This window comes from Cupressus sempervirens, chromosome 10, assembly GCF_028749045.1.
Source record: "Cupressus sempervirens isolate cs-2001-9-10 chromosome 10, ASM2874904v1, whole genome shotgun sequence".
In the NCBI taxonomy this organism is placed as follows: Eukaryota; Viridiplantae; Streptophyta; class Pinopsida; order Cupressales; family Cupressaceae; genus Cupressus; species Cupressus sempervirens.
In genome coordinates, this window is record NC_143127.1 from 344396710 (window position 1) to 344419412 (window position 22703).

At 30.5% G+C, this 22703-nt stretch overlaps 1 protein-coding gene across 2 annotated transcripts in view; it reads left to right on the forward strand.

The window, feature by feature from the left end:
* The first annotated feature begins 16466 nt into the window (after positions 1-16466).
* The window catches only part of LOC149533995 (MADS-box transcription factor 23-like), a 156714-nt gene continuing 150477 nt past the window's right edge, over positions 16467-22703 (forward strand). Inside the window, exon 1 of one of the 2 annotated variants that reach the window (XM_089805451.1) lies at positions 16467-16868. In XM_089805451.1, coding sequence (XP_089661577.1) covers positions 16687-16868 — 182 coding nt within the window. In that variant the 5' untranslated portion in view covers positions 16467-16686. The remainder of the gene's footprint in view (positions 16869-22703) is intronic. The other variant, XM_089805452.1, reaches the window with a different exon arrangement.

A 22703-nucleotide genomic window follows, 5' to 3' on the forward strand; every position in this document is an offset into this window, starting at 1 on the left:
AGGTAGGGTTGACATCCTAGATGTTAAACCTCACTTAGGAAAAAGTGATTTTGCATTTTGAGAAATGTGTGAAGACATGAAGCTCAACACAATAGAATTACTTGGTATAAAGTACATAACTTTATATGCGAAGTTTGGTAATGTTTTTTTGTGATGTCTATGGCATTGAAATGCTAATGTTTTATGATGTGAATTTGATGCTAAGAGAAGTAAGAGGCAATATATGCGAATATTGTATAGTGAGCTACAAGGGTCAAATCAAATATTGAAGATATCAACATTAACAAGAGGTTTTTGTATCTATACCTTTTGTATACTAAATATTATTATAATTTGCTTGTTTGGGTAGTGGAATCATCTTGCATACATTTTGTAATTGTAATAACAAATCCTCATAGGGTTGAGGCTTCTAACAAATTCGAGTCCTCTAAAAAGGATAGAGATACTATACAAATGTAATAAACTCCTAACATGGTCAATATCTTTCACAAGATACTTTTGATTAGTGGATCATTTTGTGGGTACCATTGCCGCTGGGGATTTCCCTAGTTAACAAATAATGGTGTTATGAGTTGTTGTGTGTTCTTATTATGTCTATTTTTCAATTTATTCACATGTCCATATTTTAAGATTATAAAATATATACATAGTTGGGAGTTGTGAAATATTGATCCCCCCCCCCCACCAACTATTTCCTATTTCTATCAATTGGTATCATATCTCAATTACTCAGAGAAGGCCTAGGAGATTGTGTAAGGCCACTATGGATATAGATTAGTTGCAAAAGAATATGAAGGAAGCTCTTAAGGAACTTGATATGATCATAGAAGAAAGAGATGGTCTGAAGGATAATTATAAATATTTAAAAGATATCATTCAAAAGTTGAAAGACAATATTGAATCTATTAAATCCAAAAGAAAATCTAAAGATGAGACCAAGAAAAGTGATTAAGACTCAAGGCTTAAAAAAGAGAATGAAATCCTAAAGCATGAGTTGGAGATTAAAAAACTAAAATTGAGTTTAGAGGATGGTGACAAGAAAAATGAATTAGATTTAAGATAAGAGAATGTAGATCTAAAATCTAAACTTACCAAGGTGATATCTAAAATTAAATATTAAAAATTACAATATTCAGAACTTGAGAAGTATAATACCATTGTGAAAGGAGATCTTGTGTAGTCAAAGCAACATCTTGAGAATCTTTATTCAAGTAGTGAAAAGCTTAAGGAAGACATCATGGCACAAAGACCTTCCTATGATAAGACTAGTATTGGTTATCATGAAGGAGAGTCATTAAAGAGATGTAAGGTTACTAAGGAACCAGATCTTGTTATCCAACAACTTGGATAACAACAATAATATATTAACAAGGTTGATTCCAATCAATCTGAAGATGTAACTAAACAACCTAAACCACCTAAAGGAGTAAGGAGGAAATTTACTAGAAAATGTTATGCATGCAATGGATTTGATCACACGAAGAAGGATTATACAGGTAAGTATTCTAACCATATTTTTGGTTATTGTCATAATTTTTATGCTTATGGACTTAGAGATAGTGAATGCAGAAGATCTACATTTAATAATAATATGTATTAAGGTACTAACCCTGCAACTAGTAGACCTATTGGAGGAACCAATGTTATAAGGAATGCAATCATGTGTTATAAGTCCAACAACTTTGGAAATATTTCTAGATATTGTAGATTACAAATCAATCAATCAGGACCTAGATATGGGAACAATGTGATAGCATGTCATATATGTAACAATATGGATCATAGAGAAAGATTTTGTATGATGAACAATATGAGAATACCAAATAACATGAGATCTCCTAACTATAGAATGAATGCAAAAAGTGTTAGAAGAAAGAGAATAGTAATGAAAGACAAAAAGAAAATGTGAAATAGCATGTAGAAAACTTCAATGAAACATTTGTCAAGAAAAAGACACCAATAAATTCACAAATTTGGGTAGAAAAGAAGTCAAGTGAAACACCTAAAAATGAGCTAAAGTAAGTAATAGTTGGAAATTCACCCTTATCATTAGAAGAAACAAGAGATATCACACTAGTAAATTATTAGACCCTTAATTGATGAGATAAAGTTTTTCACACTTAGAGAAGCATGAAAATAGTGTCTTAATTCTACATTTAAGAGTGTATTAATATTTGAGGTCATCTAAGAGCTTGAAAACAAAATCCAATCTACTAGTTATTGTATCATCTTTTTGAGTTTTTGTACTATTGTATTTGATATTGAACAAACTTTTAATGAATCAAAGGACTTAAATCAGTGTAAGGAGAAATTATTTGAGTATTTTGAGCCAAGAAAAGTTTGTGGATGAGACTAAAGAACAAGTTGAGAGTGAATTGAAGTATTTGAGAATGCAATTTACATGTTCATGCTAAAATCCCTAAACTAATAATTTAAAGGTATTCATCTATAACAACTATGAAGTCATTTAAAATTTGTAAAGAATGTATCAATCTCTATTTCATGGTATTATGGAGAAGCCTAGATATAGCTTTAAAAGAGGTTCAATTACACAATTGGGAGAAGAACCCCATAGGGAATTCTGGCAAATACTAGATGGAGTAGTAATTATAGAGGATGTACAATATTACTTTCACTGTATATTTGAAACCCTAGGTGACAGTGTCATTGGAAACGAATTTGAGTTAATTTACAAGACATGAGTTTCAAAGATGACTTTGGCCAATTAGGTCAATGAAAAATTAGACAGTTTATTTTACTCCATGAATTTGACAATGAGGAATAAGATATATGGCAATGAGTTTTGGTTGGGAAACTAAATTTTTGACATCAAAAGTGACCTATTCCATGAAGTAACAAGACATAGTAACAAAGGTATAATTCCAAAAAATGAGAAAAATTTAAAGAAAATTGTAAACCAACAGAAAATGGAATGGGAGATGTATAACATTAAGTTTGATTGAACAAGATGATGAAAATTTTGTGAGAAAGATATCAGCATACGAAATGAATTCTAGCTCTAGCGAGGATGAAGTACCTAAATGCTTCATTAATGTAGTATACAAGATGTGCATTGACAAAACTGAAGTAAATCCAAGTGAGATTTTGAAGTAGAAACTATTTGATAATTTGGAGAGGAGTAAGAAAAAAATATATGAAACTTTCAAATTTGGATCCTTAATCACATACCTATTCTTCCATGTTATGAAAAGTTTCCCAAAAATGATAGAATTTGAGTGGAAATCTGATAAGTTTTCAATGGATTCAATAAGTTACTTTTATAGAAATTTAACTATGGATTATATAGTCATGGAAATAAATAACTTTATAAGGTCATTCCAAACTAAAATAAAGACTGGAATTAGGAAGCAAACATGTTTCATGGTTGAGACTAATAAGACATGCATGGAGGTAGTTGTACCTAAAGTTTTGTTTGTTGATATTAAGTGAAAGAGATATGAATTGTTGATTATGCAATTGAGTTGTTAAAAAATAAAGTTGATGATTAGAGTGTGAAATGAAGCACAACTAAAGAAACAATGGACAAAGTACAAGAGCTATTGTCATCCAAGGTAGCAAAGAAGTCAGTTGAGAGAGTTGTAAAGAAAGTACTCAAGGAAACTGGTATGGCTCATGAGGAGTATGTAGAGGAAAAGAAGATTGTACTAGAGATTAGGGAAGCAAGTCAAAACTTGTATTATATTACTAGTACAACCTTTGCCAATTGCACCAACTAGTCCACCATCAGAAACACCTATTAGTGTTATTCCCATAGAAGATGAAGTACAAATAGAAGTGGAACACCCATTAGAAAAAGAGGACAATGTAATAGTGTGATCAATGAGATGAATTCACTAGCAATGTCAAGAAGATCCTCACCATATACAACATCATTGACTCATGCAATAGTCAACGAAGATAAAGAAGAAAAGAATCAAGAGGAATTTACCGGTAAAAGATCAAAGAAATTAAAGGAAATGGCTAATGGACCTGGACCCATCAAGAAACCTAGAGTATTGATGAACTATGAGGGAAAGAAGGCTACAAAAGAGAAAGAAAGTACATCAAGAAATATGAGAGGTCAAATAACCCCACCATAGCCACAATCACAAGTAATAGAGAGAACTAAGAGATAAAGAAAGATTTAGAAACTTGAAACTGGTTGAATGAATAAAATGATAATTAAGGATGGAAATATATGACAACTAAAAAGTTACTATGATCTTTATGATCCCTTGGAGAAGATGAAACTAGAGAATGCAGTTATAAGATATATGATAAATTTTAAGAAATTGTTTATTCATATTCATGGGGATATTCTTGAAGATTTGCACAACAGACTAATTGAAAAGAAGTCAAGAGTCAAGGAAGAGGACAAGAAGAGAAGAGAGCGAATGATAAGGAAACTCTGTGACTTTCAGAGTGAAGATCAAATGAAAATTATAATGGATAAGATTAAATGTTTGTTAAGGAATAAGAAAATATCCATAATAATAATGGGAGGAGAATATGAAGTAGTAATCAAAGAGACCAAGGATGTAATAGTAAAGGTAATGATAAAATTTACACCAACTAGATCAAAAACAATAGAAACTGTTGAAAATAATTGATTAATTGTATATTGTCTTTGATGTTACACAAAATGTCATATCATTGCTAATCAGTGTATGTCAAGTTCATGCAGGAATTGAAGACAGTTTCTTGTGTCTGCCAAGCATTCCAAAGTTTGCCAAGTTCAGAAGACAGTGTCTACCAAGTTCACTAGGGTGACAAAGAGAAGTTCGCAAAAGTTGAGTGTTAACCGAGCTCACTCGATTAATGAAGGAAATGTTGGATGAAACCAGTGTTAATTGAGCTCACTCGATTACCAAAGAAAATTTGTGAATATGCAAGGTTAACCAATTTCATTTGGTTAACATAGGAAAATCATTTTTGAGCTAGTGTCTACCAAGCAGGGTTAGCTAACGAAGGATTTTCTTGTTTTGGCATATTGAGTTCAATTGATTTGTTTGCTAGTTCTAGCTGATTAAGGAGATGAATATTAATTATTCTAAGTTGTATTCAAGCTAACTTGACATTGTGTAAGATATAAATATAAGGTCAAGTTGAGGATTGAATGTGTGGAATATAATAGAAGATTTGAAGATGCTTAGAGGAAGAAAATTAGAAGGATAAGCAGAATATCCTTGTTGAGTTGTAAAGATACATCGGATCAAGAAGGATTAAGTATATAAGACAAAATTGAGATCTGTAACCAGCAATTCAGTTGCATCAAATATTAGCTCATCTCATTGTTGCATTCTAACCATTGTAGTAGTGATCTAAATCTCTTAACAGAGTTGGTTTAATAGTTATTTGTGAATCCTCTAACTAGGTGGCATTTCTAGATTGAATTATCTAAAGATCTCTAACAAGGCCACTCCTAACAGGTTGATCAAATCCTCTAATAGGGTTACACCTAACAATGTGATTTGTAATCTTTAACAGGGCTGGCTCTTAATAGGGCTCACTTCAGAAGAGTGAAAATCAGTAACTAGTTACAATTGGTGGTTTTTCCCAAATTGGGTTTGCACATTAAATCTTGGTGTCAATTATGTTCATGATATTTCTTTAATGTGTTTGCAACTAATTTAAATAAGGCTGATCACAAATAATATCTTAAGATTTTCACATTAAGAAGTTGTTGAGTTATTACAGTGTTTGCCAAGTTACAACATTTGCTAGTGTAAATCAAGTACATGTGTGTTTGTCAAGTTATAGTAGAATAAAATTTAATTAGAATTTTGATTTGTATTGACATTTAAGGGATCTTGGATTTATTTTTGTAGTAACTGATTCACCCCTCCCCTCTTAGTTACTCCTCTTATATTTCCAAGAGAAACAACAAAGGAAGAGCATTAGGACACATTCATGAACACTGGTGATGCACCAAGTGAAAAATATGATATAATGGTCATAGGGGGAGCTACTATTTCTATTGATACTAGTGATGACCCATTTTCTAATGTTCAAATTGTTCCCTCTACTGAACAAAAGAAAGATAATATTAGAAATTTAGAAACAATGTATGTCAAAGACTATGTTAGTTTAGAGGATTAAGAGGGACACAAAAGGAAAAAAGATTCTAATATTCTATGCAATCAACTAGCACCTATATAACTATCTTTTGCACTTATCCCTACAAGCACAGAGTTTGACTATTTGCAAATTGGTCAAATATAGTAGATAAGGTGGCAACCACTACTATTACATAAAAAAAGACAGTAAAAGAAGATGAGAGGAGATAAAAAGATAAAGAAAATAAAGTGATCATCTATGGAGACTCAGACATCCCAACCACCTATTGAAGAACCTACAGTTTCAGTCAAGGAAATACAAGAATCGATTGTGCAAATAAAGCACGAAAAACTAGTACTTCAAGATCCCCTCTCGAAGCACTAACCACTAGATTTCCATAAGATGTTACCAATATTTTTTATGGTAACATGGACATACAAAAATATCTACAACTAATATTCTCACTAAATAAGATTGTAGAAGAATCAAGAAAGATGAGGAAGAGTGCCTTGGGCACATTAGATAAAATGATAAAGAAAATGCAAGACATTTCTCAATATAAGTTGATGAACCTAATGTGGAGAAGAGAGAAGAGGATACATTAAATTATTTTGACAAGAAAATTTCATCGTTGGTTGAAATTGCAACAAAAAAAGCTTAGGCCACACATGATCGAATTTTATTGATCATTGTCTGCAATAATATCACAAATGATCTATCACTTCTTATAACTCATATCAGGGTATTGAGGAAATGTTTATAAGGAGGTAATTAAATAAATGGGAAATTTAATTCATCATTTGAGCTCACAAAGGATAGTAAGAAAGAAATTAGAGAGAAATAAGTTGAATTGAAGAGCATTGTGGATGAAAATTACAATATCCGAATGCACAAATAACATATTTGGAGGGAAAGATTAGTAGCATTCATGATGAGCTTAGATTACTTGATCTAAGGAAGGAGAGAACTATTAATAGATTTTCTTTTTTAAGGGAACACCTTACCTTGAAGATTGACCATGCACAGAGATAGCTAAAGGATTGCATAGACACAAAGGACTCTTTCACCAAATTTATAGATTCTTATCTAAATATAGTAGAGTTGGTATCTTATGGCCTATGTGCGTTAATCAACATATCAAATCCTGTCAAGGACAATTGGGACAAAGAGTTTAACAAATTTAACATCTTGAAGTGAAACTTTGGAGAGTGCATGACACTCATTAGTAAGAAATCCTGACAAGCAATGAAGGTAACACAATTTTGGCATGTATATATAGTTTTGTCTCACCTTTTTCATTGATGTTAAATGGGGAGAGCAGTGAATGAAAATTGCATAAGGAGATATAAGGTAGAGTATGGACTAAGGGGGAGTATAGTGTAAACTATGGAATATAAATAGAAATGATCCATAAACTAAGAATGGGTATAGTATAGAAGATGGAATATAAATAGAAATGATCCACATTTTGTAATTTGTTTGGCCATGTGAAGAACTTCACAAGTTTTATAATTTTAAAGAACTTTGAAGACTTAGCCAATTTTCCCATATGTTGTCATCAATTCCAAAGGGGGAGATTGTTGGAAATTTGGTTAGGAGGGTATGAAAGGATGATGAAGGGTTTTCATTGTGGAAACTTATATCTTCTATGAAGAAGGAAAAATACAAGACTACTTTTTAAATGATTGAACTTAGAAAATTGTCTAAGTACAATGCAAGAAATTAGTAAATTATAGTTATGTATTTTTGTTTAGCATGGTTGTCTAGAAGAGTATGAGGTTATGTGAAGTAAATGGAAGAAAGGTAATTGCATACAAGAAAACCTAACCCGTCAGGAGCATGCATAAACATAAAATGTAGTTGCACATGTATATCAAAGATTCAAATAAGATTGAAATACAACTAACTCTAATTGAGTTTTAAAACTTAGTGCAACCGAAAAGAAAAGTCCTCACGCAACCTCAAAGTAGATCAACAAGGATGCCCACAAGAGGCCTTGTTGGTGTGCTCAAGATGAGGGATGTGGATGTGCTCTCCTTAAACACAACTATGGATGAATCCCATGATTTGATGACTGATCAATGATACGAAACTATGCTAAGATGAATGGAGAAGACTTCAAGCAATGGCTATGCAAGCAACCATTCTTAAAAGCATTCAAAGGATGTGAAGATGGATTCAAATAATCAAAGTAACAATGAAAATATAGAATGAGAATGCAATATCTAAGACTAGAATGCGAAAAATTGCCAAAGGTTAGCTTTAAGCATAAAAATCTCTAAAAGCTCTAAAACTAAATTAGCATGATAACAATACAATGGAGGAGATGAAGAATGCTTGAGACAAGGGCTCTATTTATAAGCTTGAGATAGGCCTTGGGGGGGTGGCATCTATGTGGCATCCACATAGGTGTAATAAGGGAGACACATGGGATAAGGGAACAAGCCATGCAAAGGTTAACACAAGCCTTTTTGGTGATAGAGATGGCTCAAGGTTTGCTCACACATGTGAGAAACCTTGGAGAAAGGAAAGGAGGAAAAATGTGTAAGAGTGTAAGAGGCTTTTTGGATAAATTAATAAAAGGGAGGCTTTCTTGGATCTTGAGTTGCTCACACATGTGTGAGCAAACACTTAGGAGCTAAAGGGTGTTTAGGATAATTAAGTGGGATTAACTGGTGGATAGGCTTAGAAGGATGAGAGTGATGGGTGGTAGACTAGGTTTTTATGTGAGATTAGGATTAAATTAAATCAAATAAGATTTAATTTAATCATAGGATTATAGAATTTAATAAAGTGGAGGGAATTAAATAAATTGAAATTTATTTAAAAGGGGATTTATGGAGCACTATGCATTAAATAAATTTAACACGTTAGAGGGGAGCATTTAAATTAAATTTAAATACATTAGGGAAGTGAACCTATTCAATTAAATAAATTTAATTAAATAAGTAAAAGAATATGAAAAATATATTTAATTAATAAATAAATAATTATAATGTCAAGGGAAATATTAAATCAATTAATATAGTGTTTGGAATTATTGTAAGTGTCTACTTGATACAATAATATAATAAGAACATGTCTAAGAGTTCTAAAGAATATTCCATGTATAAACACAATTATGACAAGTTTTACATGTGCATGTTATACAGGCAGAACAAAACATATAAGAAAGTAAAGGCATTTTGGCTAAGGAATTATTTTGGTTTTCCAAAACAATAGCTTAACAAGGTAGGGATGACATCCTAGATGTTAACCCTCACTTAGCAAAAAAGTAATTTTTCATTTTGAGAAATGTGTGAAGACATGAAGGCCGACAAAGAAGAATTGCTTGGTACAAAGGTCAAAACTTATATGTGAAGTTGGGTGTTTTTTGTAATACAACTGTATATGACCATTGAGTTGCTAGTTGGTTGGGAAAATGGTGTTCTTTGTGAGGAATACATTGCATATGAATTCTTATCAACTATTAAACAAGGTATCTCCCTTTCACAAAGAAATTTGGGTATTAATCCATCTCATATCTTTATTTTGAATAAAGAATTTTCAAATTTAGTTTCAACAAAGAATGATGGGGTTTATCTTTACGTTGTGAATATTTTGAATGTTGAAAATTCACTTAAAATGGTGATCTCAAAAGTGATGATTATGAGATAAATGTAATCTTTTTTGGGGGAATTTTTGAGCATCCCTTTCTTCAGTTGGAAGTGGGAAGTTCCATTTTTGACGGCAGTAAAAGTCATCTTAAAAATGAAAGCTTTTAGATTGACATACGACCTGAATATAAAGCTTTTAAATTTGTTGAAAGAATGGACAATGATGACTCTTTATTTTAAAAAACTTGTAGTCATTCCATAGAAGAATCATTTTATTTTTGAGAGTTTGGAACACCAATCTACTGCAACAAGAACGGGGGATAATAATATTTAGATTTGTATGCAACCAAAATATGAAGTTTTTGATTGTATGCCCAAACTTGAAAGTTCTTTTTGTCTTGAAGAAAGTAGTAATCATATTTTGGAATTTTCTCCTCTGCAAGATAAAGTTATTAAATGCCCTTCTAGCAAAACTTGTATTGAAAGTTGAGTAGAATCATACCCTAGTAAGTAGCCCTTTGAAAATTCACTCAAAAAGGTAGATTCTATTACATATCGAGAGCAAGAAATGGTCCAGCTCTATAAGGATCAAGCATTGACAAGAAAGAATGGTTGAAGATTTGTTTTCTAATCTTACTCTTTTTCCTAAGTTTGGAAGTGCTAAAAGCTACTCTTCTTCTTGCAACTTTAAAAATGGTTACATCCATCCTCTTGTACAATTAGAATATGAGGTCTTCCATTTACTTGTTATAAGCATGAATGTGATTCTTCAAATCAGAATGTTATAGAGTCTATTCCCTTGCATGAATCTCTTGTGTTGAAAGTAAAACTAACTTGTGTTTGGTTGAAATCTCTTTAGATTCTGCAAATCTAAAATGAAAAGATAAATTTGAGATAGATGTAGAGATTAATGATGACAAGATTATTGAGATATTGCAACCCCAATCATCATTTTCCTGCTTGAGTGGTGATTATTTAAATGAGGTGGATATCAAATTGAAAAGTTCTTATTAGGAATCAAACAAGAATATCTCGAAGGTAAAAAAATTAATTATTAATCTATCTATTGTAATTGTCTTGGATAGGGAGTTTTCATATTTAATTGCAACAAAGCATGATGAAGCTATTCTAGTCAATTTTGAGTCTATGCTAGATGAAGTCTATTATTGTTTTGAAGGTGTTTTGATTGTTAAAAATTCTTTCAAAGAGTGGGACCCCATGAATGTTGATTAGGAAAATGATCTAACCTTTCCTTTGGAAAAATATGAGCATTATTTGTTTCACGCATGGATTGAAATGGCCTTGATAATTTTATGCTAAAAGCTCAATAAAATTAAAAAATCTATGATGAGATGTGGCTCTTTGGGGCATAGTAATTGGTTGATATGGTCCCTACACATGATTAGTTTGGGCTATCAAGATGGAGATTTTTTCAAATGGAGGTTGTGTTAAGCCAAAACTAACTCATTATTTTGGAAAGGCTCGTTATTCTCATAACCGGTAAAAATATTTTTCTAAGTATTTCCTAAACTCCATCTCTTATGGTGAGATCTCTTCACCTGTATATATTTGTAAATAATTTTTAATTCTATAGGTTTTTTTGGTGTTCCTTAGTTTAGTTATTTTGGAAAGCTTCTTATTTTCCCCTTATTTGCAAGCATCTCTTACTTTCCATGTTTTCCAAGTTCTACCATGACTTTATTCCCCAATGGCAAAGCATTAGTTTGTAAAACCAAAGGCTTTCTAGATTCTTCATGTTCCTCACGACCCATATCCCTAGTTAGAGCTAGTTGTTATGTACTTGTATTATTTTTCTTCTCTTTCATGGTTAATTGTCTAGGCTTGGTTAGTAATTCTATGGAAGTTAAATTTGTACCTTGAAACCATGTTGGTTCAAGTTTTGTCACTAGTGAGAAATGTTGGGTTAGTTAGTCTCCAAGTTGTTGGTCTACCTATTCACATATGTGAAATTTGAACTAGAACTTGAACCACTCAATTCAAGTTCAAATCTCAAAAAGAAATTCATTAGTGTAGAAAGTCCAAATTTATATTCAAAGGGGCAGTGTTATGAGGAATTGTTGAACTTGAACCTAAACTATATAATTCAAAGTTCAAGTTAAAAATTACAAACTCATCAGTTCAAAAGCTTAACTGGTTTTGTATTTTAGAATTGATTCCTTAGGCTTTCAAACTTTAATGGTTCCAAGTCTCATGAATATGGCTTAGTTAATCATGCTCTGATAAGGTGTTCACCATCTATTTATTTATGGAAGTGGAAAGCTAATTTTTGTGCATTTGTAAGCTCTAAACACAAAGTTTGTGTATGAGTAACATATACGTGTGATTGCTATAATTAGTCAAATGAGTTAATTTTACATAAGGACAACAACCCATACCTAGATGCATGATTTCATTCTAAAGTCATTTCTCAGAGAATTCTCAGAAGTTTTTTAGATGACATTGCACTTTATTGATTCCCTATAAAGAAGGCTGTAATCTTTGGTAATGGAAAAAGAGTTGTCAAATATAGGTAGGAAAGGAGAAATGAAGTGTGGTAAAAAATGCAGTAGAAGTGACTCAATCACAAGTTTTCCATCAAAAATTCATGAAACAAAAAAGGGACAAGTTGATGTTGTCAAAATAAACTAATAAACCATCTAGTACAAAGTTGGGAGAGTTTATAAAAATGGAGAAACAAAAACCAATTTTTCTAATGAAATGTAATCATGGATTTTTTGCAATTAGAAAAACTAGCCTTGATGTAAGGGCCATTGTGTTTTACCACACCAGTGGATTTTGCTTAGTTTTGGATATGTTGTTATGAGGCTAGATTTCCAAATTCTCATTGGAGTGATTGGTGAAATCTATTAGTGTTCAAAAAATATGAATGCCTATGTAGAGGTATATTGGAAGGCCAACAACCAACAGATCCAAATTTTCGAGCAAAGATAAGTAAAAATGCCAAAGTAGAAAGGTAGTAATGAGGAAGTACTTGTAGCATAATTTACACACTTATCATTCCCAATTGTCCTCAGTGTTGTAAATGTGGAATCTATGCATGGTTGTATGGTGTTATTCTCAACTATTAATACATAGTGTTATGGAACTCAATTATTCAAATACCACTTGTCCAAGTTTAATTATACTCATTACTATATACTATATTTATAAACCTTTCTATTCTAATGATTATGAGGATAAGAAGTTGGGAAAGTTGGTTATTGGCTTGGAATTAAAAGATAAAATAAAATATTAATTACAATCATTTTCAAGAATCAGTTATATAACCGAAAATTTATCCAGATGTAGGGGGACGAGAAGATAAACATGAAATAACAAAAGGAGTGGGAGTTCTTCTCGTTATTGGGGTCTTGTGGCTACATGAAGGGGGAGATTGCATCTTCTTTGGGTAATAATTGTAATAAGGGGATTTACTTTTATTATATGCACTTCGATTATAATGGTAGGGATAAAATACTACTATTGTTGTTTTGCTATGTGTCTGAAATAAAAGAGAATTCCCATATACCAAATTTTGAAGTTTGGATATGGATTTCTTGGATCAAAGCCAATTATGTAGTTGCTTCTTTCATGTTTTAAATGCAGTACTATATTATCATTCATAGTTTGTAGAATGAAATATTATTTCCTTTTACCTTCTCTATGATATGAAGGCCCAAATAAGCGGTCTTGAGGTTGTTTATTTGTCTTTTTCTCTCTTTTAAAGTTATTTAAGCTTGTATTCACATTCATACCATGTTGATGGGTGAATGTTAATGCCTTTGTCTCTTTTGGTTAAATACATAATAATAATTTAATTCATTATAAATCTTAAGATAGATACGTACCTCTCAATTCAGAGGAGGGTTATCAATCTAATGGTAACTTGTCCCACTATTAGTGGCCTTTGCTCTTCTATTCGAGCATTTTGAGTTATTCATTGTATTTCTTTTTTAAGGACAAACATGTTTACTAACACAATGGATTTACAAATAATACTTGTTAGGTCAACTTGGTTAAGAGATTTTCTACTACAGAGGTTAGAGAGTAATAATGAAATGATATGTTTATAATAGCACCACCTTTTATTGTTTAGGTCTTTATTTCACTCTATCTCTTTCCTATGTTCATCCTCTTTCTTCCTTTTGTTCTTTTCAGGCTGATCCACTCACTTACACTTCAACTTAGTACTTCTCTTTCTTGATCTTCACAATGTGGTTCTGCTTGATTATCCTCTAGCTATCGATCTTCTTCTTCGACTTGATCATCAACAATTAACAATGTGTTCATCCCTTAAAAATATTTTTTTTCACTTCATCAGATTCTTCCACATTTTGTTACTTAATAACAATCGTTCAATCTTCATCCAACTTAGATTTATTGAATCTAGATACTGGGGTATCATGCCTTCACCTTGAACTTTGTGCTTCAATTCAAATAATTAAATTTCCTTCATCATATCTTCTTTGAATTCCTTTAAGTGTTGATCTCATAACTAATTCCATCAGGTTATCTTTAAAACTTCTCAAATAATCTTTATTTTCATCAAAGTTGACTTTAGATTAATTCTTTTCCAAATTGCTCTTCCTTTTCTTGCTTTGTTAACACTACACTTTGCTCCTTCAATACTACACTTGGTTAACATTGGTCTTGCTCAGTTAATTAAAATTACACATCCTTTACTTCATCATTAGGTGCTAAATGACAACTATAGTAGCTTGGTTAATACTAAGATTCTCCATTCACCAACAAAATTGCCTTTCTTATACATGACCTCAACACTTAAAATAAATCATGTAAAACAATCAAACCAACATTCTATCAGGGTCTAACTCATTGAACTACCCATTGAATATCATACGCTTATCAACACTTACATCATCATTATACTTTCTTCAAATCCTCTTCATCAATCAAATGATATGGAACGGTATTGAATTAGCATAATGTCTTACTAATTAAGGCTTGCCATCAATGACAATGCAAAAACTAATATGACTTTCACATACATCAACAACATTATTAGTTAATTCAATATAATGTGCCCACTATAGTCTTTTTAAAAGAAAAAACAAAGCTTGTGTGTTTTTCCTTAATTGGTCATAACGTTAAATATTCAAAAATAATATGGCTACATCAACAAGAAGTTTAAGATAGTGCTACACATGCTTGCAATTGTGAAGAGTGAGAGGTATTATTAAACACTAAGTGACTTACTTTGTTCATTTGAGCTCCAATGGTCAAATCTTTCTCCCTTCTACCATGACGTTAAATAAATATGAGATTTAATGAAAAGACTAAATTGTTCGTGACAAAATAAACACAAATGTCAACCACCCTAACTTAGTTTTTTTCCCATTGTTTGTGTTGACTAAAATGATTCTAGACCATTAATGTTCATCAACTTTTAACATGTATCTACCACATAATCTCACTATGCTGAAAAATAAGAAAATCTTATCATTTCAAAAAATAAATTATTAACAACAAAATTTTACCGTCTCCAAACATTACACTAATTTTTTATGCTCAATAACCTTTTTTTTGTCGAAATATTTTTTAAAACATTATCCAAACATTAAAACAAACCCCACTGGAAACAAAAAAAAACTAGTTATTCACCATGTGGAATCATTTCAAACATGAACATATACCACAAGTGTCCTTCAAGAAGTCTAAACAACCAACAAAGTTGATAAAATATAACAATAGCAAGAATAATTGATGTTGATAATCAAACATTATTTATAATATCTTAATTTGTTGAGTTTTGATAGACATAGGCATTCATGAGTATTTAACACTTGTCTACCACTTCAATCCATTATGTTGCAAAAAGAAACCTTCTTAGAACAACACATGTTTTCAAATAGTATGTTGCAAAATCTTATCATCTTCTAATTGAGATCAACAATTCAAAACCAAAAGTTTTTAAAATAATTTTTAGAAAATAATCTGAACATTAGAATATAACCCAGTGAAAACACCAAAAACAATGATTCACCATGGATAATCTTTTAAGGGTGGAACAAGTCTCCTTCAAACCATTAAAAACGATACGAACACTAGCAAGAATTATTGATGTTGACAATCTAACATTGAGTACAATATCTTATTTCTTAAGTTTTATGCATAATAGTCAAATTTCATGAACATTGAACACATGACAATCACTTGATTCCATTATATTAAATTCAAAAACCAAAAAAATGTTATTAAAAAAACACATCACCTTCTAGAGTACACAAAGAATAACTAATGTCCACAACTCTAAAATATTTTTTAAAACTTTTTTAAAAATTATGTAAAATACCACCAAGACAATTCTTCACATATAGAATCATTCCAAACTTGAATATGTACCATGAGTCTACTTGAAGCCAATAAAGATGATAAAGAGCAGACCTACCAAATAATTGATGTTAGCAATTTAAGATTCATATAGACTCCACACATCCCATCTGTGGGCCTAGTACCTATCATTTCAACATATAAAGCAACCAAAATTTTAAAAAAAATCAGATCTAGCGCATATATTCTGCTGGGTAAGCAACCGCTTTCTTCAAGCTCTGTCCCTCAAAATCAAGACCACCCCGAAAAGAATATTTGTTAATTATTTCCTAGTTAAGAGAAGTCCAAATGAAGCCTATTTCCCACTTCGGATAACCCTAAGTTGGCCGTGCTTCAACTTATTAACAAAAACAACATGGGATCCCTTTCATCATCATTTCATCCTTATAATATTCTTTTTCCTTTCTTCTAGGCTCCTTTGCCTTATAAAGAATAAAGACTCCGTATGCTCAAATGGTCCCCATTCTCGCCATTATCTTTCACCTTAACAGGTGGCTCTTGTACATGTACGGAATCCATTAATTTAATGCATTGGAGAATCGGACAGCTCATCTCATTTCATGATATAAATTCACGCGAGCGGAACTTTTTCGTATCAGATTGCCGCGCAGGAAAAGGACGGATAAAATATATTTTCTGAGAGTTCCGGGTGGTTCTTTATTTACAAGGATCTTGATCTGAAATGGCGCGGGAGAAAACAGCGATAAAGAGAATAGAGAATAAGGCTGCCAGGCATGTGACCTTCTCTAAGCGACGGCGGGGTTTGATGAAGAAAGCGCAGGAGCTCTCTGTTCTTTGCGATGCAGATGTGGCCCTTATCATTTTTTCCTCAAACGAGAAGCTTTTCCATTACTGCAGCTCCAGGTATGTTATTTCTTCCTAGCCTTTTTTTTTTTTCAAAGTGTGAAATGACGAAATTTAAGCATAGTTTACACTGATTATTTAACGTAGAATAGGAAAAAGGTCTGAAATCGGAGAGGATGATAGTGATTTCGGAAGGGCTGTTTAAATAAACTGTTTTCGTAGAAATCTTACAAATTGAAGAGAGCAGAGCATAAATTTTCACCAATTTTTAAATGCTTTCAAAGAAATCTCTCAAATGGAAGAGGATGAGACAAATATTCAAACGAAAGAAATAAATCCTGAAGTAAAGTAGAGAATCGCATAAAATTTTCAAAAGTCTGTTTTGTTCCAAAGAAATGGTTTTGAATTGGAGGAGATTATCACATAAATTTTCTTGTTTTTTGATTTATTTGAAAGAAACCGTTTTCTGAGTAGATATTGTAAATAGAGGAGAGAGTCGCATCTGTTTTCAAATATCAGTTGTATCAGACAAGACCTGTTAAAAGTAAACTGTTTTCTCAGCAATATTACAAATACGAAAGTACAACACAAATTTACACTAATTTCAAGTAAATTGTGCAAGTAATTTAGAGATTTGCATAAATTTTCAAATATCTGTTAGAGACGATCACACAACTTTTTTTTTATCGATTTATGTGAAAGAAAGTGCTTTCAAGGACATATTGTAAATGAACGAGAAAATCACATATCTCTTCAAACATCAGCTTATTTCTAAGAAATTTTATATAAGAGAAGACGTGGTCAAAATAAATTGTTATTGTTGTAATATTATGAATACAAATTTTTATCAATTTCAATTAAACTCTGCAAGTAAAGTAGAGAATCACATAAATTTTGAAAAATATTTGTTTCATTTAGTCGGTTTGGTTGTTAGAATAGGAATAGAATATTCGGAATAAGTTTTCTATATTTCGTTTCTTAATTGGAATATGGAAATTTTGCCTCTAAAACGAGCTTATACCTGTTCCAAAAAATTAGCTGTTATTGGAATAGCCATTCCTCTTCCCAATATTGCATTCCTATTTTCCATTCCTATACCTAGCAGAAAATAAGTTTTTTTTCACGACCACATAATTTTTTTTATGTAAATTGATTTGAAAGAATTCAAAATAAACAGTGTTAACAAATAAGGGTTATGTCTGGTAGATGTAACCATATTTTTACTGTCTACGAATTTGATGTTAAAAAAAAAGGTAGAACACAATTTTTCACTAATTACAAGAAAATCCTGCATGTAAAGACTGTAAAATAGAGAATCCCATAAATTTGCAAATATCTTGTATTTTATAATGAAATCGTTTTGGATTGGAGGAGATGAATCAATTTATTTGAAAGAAACTGTTAGGAGATCTCGTAAGTAGAAGTGAGAATCAAATATATTTTCAAATATCTGTTTATTTCTAAGAAATTTTGTATCAGACAAGACCTGTTCAAAATAAACTGTTCTCTCGGCAATTAAAGTAGGACACAAATTTTCACTAATCTCAAGTGCTTTCTAAGAAGCCATACAAATGGAAAAGAAATACACAAATTTTCAACTGCCTGTCTTGTGTCTATATAAACTGCTTTCAAAGAAATCTTGCAAATAGAGGATCAGTTTACATTTTAACTGACTGTACTCTATATAAACTGCTTTCACAGAAATCTTGAAAATAAAGTATTAGTTTATTTAAATGAAATTTTGGAAGTAGAAAAGATGATGGCACAATTTTTTTTTTTTATTTAAATGAAATTTTGGAAGTAGAAAAGACGATTACACAAATTTTTATATATTAATTTTTATAGAAGAAAATGTTTTCAAAGAGATCTTGTTAATAAAAAGGAGGATCATACCTATTTTTGTATATCAATTTATGTAAAAAAAAATCTTATATAAAAAACATCACACAAATTTTCTAATATCAGTTTTTACAAACAGCTTTCAGACAAGTCGTGAAAATGGAAAAAGATTCACCCAAAATGTTATAGATCAATTAAAATAAATTGTTCGTAAATAATAAGTTGTTTTCAAATAAACCTTATAAATCAGGTGTTTAAAAATAAATAAATTAAAAATTGGAGACTACAAATTTCCAACTAATGTATAAACATCTTATAAATTAGAAATTGGAGACTACAAATTTCCAACTAATGTATAAACTTTAGAAATATTTATGTGAAAAGAGTTAAACTTGTATTTGTTAATGTTTTGTAATTTCTTTTGGATAAAACTTATTGTGTGTGTGTATATATATATATGAGAGTTATTATCACATTCTTAATCAAAGTGAACATATGTTATTGATAATTAATGAGAGTTAATGAGAGTTGAAGAAACATGTCTGAAGAGAGATATGTCTCTTAAATATCATATACATATGCTTTAAGAATGTAATTTGGAAAATACAGAAATTACAAATAGTGTTAGTACATTTGCATTCTCCAAAAAAATCTATTTGATATGACAACAAAGCCTGGGAGGAGGATATAATCAACTAGAAATGAAACAAAACTAGATTGTATCATGTGTTTGTGCAACGGTTGTCTATCTGAAAATGATTTCAAATTGATGCACTTCTGTAAAACTTGCGCAGAGGAGGAAAAGCGTACTGTCGATCAATATTGTTAATGGGTAGCAGAAAGAAAACTATCCTGGGAGAAACTCTATTTTCACTAGCCTTCCCTGCAATTGTAGCTGGCACGACATATGGGGCCCTCCCTTTTTATTTTGGTTGATTGCAGGATACATCCATGATGGTATACATGATTGCAAGGCAAAGTTTTAACCCCGTCGCCTCTTTCAAATGAATCAAGACAGATTGCACAATTGATTTCAATGTCGTTTGATTCCTGAGACCAAAACGCGGGTGATCCCAAAATATCTGAAGCCTCTTCGTCACTAATTGTATGAGTTTTGATAATTGATCTTCATACAAAAATATACACATGTTCATATGAAGACCCCGTATATATACTCTGCAAGAAATCAATCAAAACTGTATTTAATTAGCTGGTAACGAGTGCTAACCAAAATCTTGATTTCCCAATTTCGCTGCATCGCATCTTCAAAAGCAGAGAAATTATCTGGCTGCATTAATTCCTCTAAGACAATCCGACGGACTTCTAGGATACTAATTACTCCATTCCTGTTTAAACCAATAACGAAATTGGCAAGCCTTAAAGACTGAGAGCATTTTATAAAATGGGCACCCGCATCACCGGAATAAAAAACTTAGGAATCGAACAAGAGATTATCAATGCTGTACGTGGAAGTGTATTGACTGATAAAGAATGAAACCGTATGATGAGGAAAGAAGTAATACAGCTATAACGGGGTTAAGGGCCTCCGGCACTCATTAAGAGTAAGTATAAGATATGGTTATTTTAAGGATTATTCTATTCAAATTTTAATAGAATTTTATTTTATATATATATAATTTTGAAATATTTATAAATATAAAAGAATAATATTTAATAGATACTTAAATTTGATAAAATGATTAAATAGAAATTAGATATTTATTTTATCTTTATTGGAATTATTATTATGTAGAATTATTTATTATTCTGAGTATTATTGTATTCGCCATAGGCTCATACTATTGTAATACATGTCTTTTTTACATCTCAACCAATTACAACCAATTAGATCTAATTATTTTTCCTTCTAATTTTAAGTTTTGATTTTTGGATTGTTTATATATGAGTTTTTTAACATCTAATTTTTTTTAAAATATTTTACTTAAACTTGATTGGCGAATTTTCTTCAAAATTTTATTATTCATTTAAAAAAAAACATTGTATGGAAATAAATAGTTTTGGGTTTGTAAATATTAATTTTATCACCAGCCACTCTAGTATTTGATTATATTAAATTTTAAATAATTTAATTTGTGGAAGATGACAATTAACTAATGTATATATTAAAATATAGTATTTGTGAAAAACGGTATAGTAATAAATGAAAACTGGTATAGTAATAAATGAAAACTAAAAATATAATATAAATAATTATATCTTTTTTACAATACTTTGTTATTAGACTAAAATCTAGTACAATTATTTTATGATTATCCAGGCTTAGAATCTTACATCTTAACACTATTTATTTTATAAATGTTTAGTTATCTATAGTAAAAAATAATATTAATGTATTAATATACCAATATACTAAAATACAATTAAGTATATCATTGCATTTATGTGAAATTTAGATTTTTTATATTAAAGTTTTATGTAAAATATATATCAAATATTAATCAATTAGTAATAAAATACAATTAAGTAGTTATACTAGTAGTTATAATAGTATCATTGCATTTATGTGGAATTTAGATTTTTTATATTAAAGTTTTATCTAAAATATATATCAAATATTAATCAGTTAGTAATAAAATTATATTTAATATTATCAATTTTTTACTTTATTATTCTAATTAATTAAAACTATTATAATCTATGGCAAACACAAGTCATTACGTGGCACTTGTATTAGTCTTGCTCGTATCTTTTTTGTATAAGAGCTATTTGTCTTGATCTTTTCCTCCGATAATGTTCTTCTAGGAAGAGGGAGATCGACATTTTTTCAGAGGTAAATTTATTCCGTTTGAAGGAGCAAATAGAGGATATGGTTTAGTCAACCTTCAGTGGTCTTAGTCATATTGATTCAGAGGGAGCAAACTATGTTGAGATAGATTTATCAGAGATTAATATTTTATAGCAGTCAAAAGCATTGTGATTTATGAATATTCCTCATGACTGTGATTTTGTTGGGGTGTACATTGTGAGGAAGTGATGACTTCCAAATGATGTCACTTATATTTGCAAGAGTTATTGTAAGGTGACATTCTTACAATAATTTGTATTATGAGATCAAACAAAGTGATTATATGGTGAATGCCTTGCATCTCAACTTTATGGGAGGCCATTGCTCAAAGAGTATTTGGTGAATATCATTGATATTCTGGGAGGCCAATACTCTTGATATCATATGTGATATCAAATTTTATTTTGAGTGCTTGGTGAATATCATTGATATTTCGAGAGGTTGATATTATTGATATCAGATGTGATATAAAATCTTATTTAAAGTATTTGGTGAATATCATTGATATTCATGGAGGCCAATACTCTTGATATCAGATGTGATATCAAACATTTATTTTGAGTACTTGGTGAATATCAAATGTCAAGATTCTGGGAGACCAATACTCACAATATCATATGTGATATCAAACTTTATTTAGTACTTGGTGAATATCATATGTTGATATTCTAGAATACTAATACTCTTGATATATAAATGTGATATCAAAATGTTGAATATCTTCTTATGAAAGACATCTTTATATTATATGTGTGTTTATCCTCTGTAGCTATGAGGGAGTGTTAATGTTTTGTAGCTTCTTTCGGATAACACACACACACATATATATAAGTTATTATCACATTCTTAATCAAAGTGAACATATGTTATTGATAACTAATGAAAGTTGAAAAGACATGTCTCTACAGAGACATGCCTCTTAAATATCATATACATATGTCTTGAGAATGTAATTTGGAAAACACAAAAATTACAAATAGTGTTAGTGCATTTGCATCCTCCAAGAAAATTTACAGTATTCAAAAAGCTAAATTTTATAGACGTTAGAAGTATCTTAACATTATACTTATAAAAAGAGTTAAAAATAATTGTATCAAATTATTTGATTATTTTTATTTTAATATTATATTAATATTTTATATTATAAAATATTTATATTTTTAATAAAGATACAAAAATAAGATATATCTAATTTAAAAACTTTAACATTATATTCTTGTGATTTGATTTAAAAATATTAATATAAAATG